This window comes from Poecilia latipinna, unplaced genomic scaffold, assembly GCF_001443285.1.
Source record: "Poecilia latipinna isolate Pla-1442-1.1 unplaced genomic scaffold, P_latipinna-1.0 Scaffold630, whole genome shotgun sequence".
Classification (NCBI taxonomy): Eukaryota; Metazoa; Chordata; class Actinopteri; order Cyprinodontiformes; family Poeciliidae; genus Poecilia; species Poecilia latipinna.
In genome coordinates this window covers 4,704-6,528 of record NW_015113246.1, presented here as the reverse complement: position 1 = coordinate 6,528, position 1,825 = coordinate 4,704, and the positions used below count along the sequence as shown (strand labels likewise).

General features: G+C 35.7%; 1 protein-coding gene across 1 annotated transcript in view; it reads right to left on the bottom strand.

The window, feature by feature from the left end:
• The window catches only part of kif26ba (kinesin family member 26Ba), a 37,903-nt gene extending 37,743 nt beyond the window's left edge, over positions 1 to 160 (bottom strand). The window contains exon 1 of the mRNA XM_015043426.1: positions 68 to 160. Within this exon, the coding sequence (XP_014898912.1) occupies positions 68 to 160 (93 nt within the window). The remainder of the gene's footprint in view (positions 1 to 67) is intronic.
• Positions 161 to 1,825: the final 1,665 nt, after the last annotated feature.

Sequence of the window (1,825 nt, the reverse complement as noted above, 5' to 3'; positions counted from 1 at the left end):
TTCCACCTTATGGTAGAGCTTATTTTTAGCTCTAGCAAAATATATGCTAAAGCATGTGCTAAATCACCCTCACGTCACTTCCTTCGGGGGTGTGGCTGGGGGTGGGGGGGCTAGAGCGAACGTATGTTGTGTTCGCTTCCACCTTAGAAATGTAGGGCATGTGCTCATTCACCCTCACGTCGCTTCCTTCGGTGGGGTGCGGGGGGAACACATAACGTATGTTGTGTTCACTTCCATATTAGAAATGTAGAGCTTTGAAGCTACATACGTGTAGCTTTTGTACAGTTTTTCATGTAGGCCCATTTTGCTGGAGTCCGCGTGATCATTGAGGGAAGAGAAATCAAGTCACCGCCGTCCCCAACTGGCAGAAAGTCATTCCTGTCCTTATGGACACAACAAGCCTTTCATAGGCATGTTCACAGGTTCTGGTCAGTTGGTCACCTACAAAACCTACACTTAATATTTGGATCCTTTTCTATCTTCTTGAAGGCAGTTTGCTTATTCATTTACATTATCTTAATTCACTCCAATGTTTAAAAATTAATTATATGTTTTTTATTGAATTCTGATTTGACTGTGCTTTGCTAAGTGTATGTACTATGTTGTTAAGTACAGTCTCTGCTTTGCTGTGCATTTCAGCATTTTTATATCAATTTGAATTTATTGTCCTTGATAGTTATTAATGCAACTATACTGTTCCAAACTGCAAGCTTCTTCTAAGTCTTAGTGTCTGACATGCTGAGTCACCTTAGCTTAGTTTAAATTACACCATTCGGGGTCTGTAGGTTGTTTTCTGTGTCCACTTATCCTACATTGTCCCTTTCAATTTTCTCATTAAATGCCAGGGGTTTAAGAGAAAATATTAAATGAAAAGCTTTATTTTTATTTGCCAAACAACAAAACTCTGATTTTTATTTTTTTTTCCAAGAGTCACATAGTGTAGCAAATGATGCATCCTTTTGGAAAACTCAATGGGGAAATGAGTTATGGTTTTCTCATGGCTCAGAAAGATCAGCAGGGGTTACTATTTAAAAAAAAACAACTTTAATGGTTCTGTTGTACACTCAGAAAGTGATCCAAATGGCCACTAAATAATTTTAATCCTGAATGTCAACAACTATATTGCCCTTCTTGCCAATGTATATGGATATAATTCAAAACCTGAAAATAATTTTTTACTTGATGGATTAGAATCTAGCTTTATACACTGGTTATCAAAATACCCAAATGCCCTTCTTTTAATGGGTGGAGATTTCAACGTTGCTTTGAACAGCTCCCTAGATCGATGGCCTCCGAGTGTTAATAATACTTCTTCTATTAACTTGTCCTCTTTTATACAAAAATTTAATCTCATAGATATATGGAGGGAAAAAAAAACAGTTTCTAGAGATTACACATGGTCTAATAAGCCACGCTCGTTAATGTCTCGCATAGATTACTGGTTAGTTTCTGATTGCTTAGATAAGAATAACATTACTCCTAGAATATTAACAACACCTTTAACCGATCACAAAGCAATATCATTGATTGCCTCATTCTGTCCTAACATTACTCCCACATTCAAAAGTTCTTATTGGAAACTTAACAATTCCATCTTAAAAAATGTGCTAGTAATTGATAAAGTCAAATTATTAATAAACCATTTCTGGAAAAAAGCCTTAATTAATAACAATTTCTCTAGAAATTGGGAACTCCTTAAATTTGAAGTTACAAAATATTTCAGAGAGTTTGGTGCCTCTCTATCTAAATCCAGGAGAGATGAAGAAACAAATGTAATATCCAGAATAACTGAAATTACTCAAATCTTACCTGAAAATTTATCTGA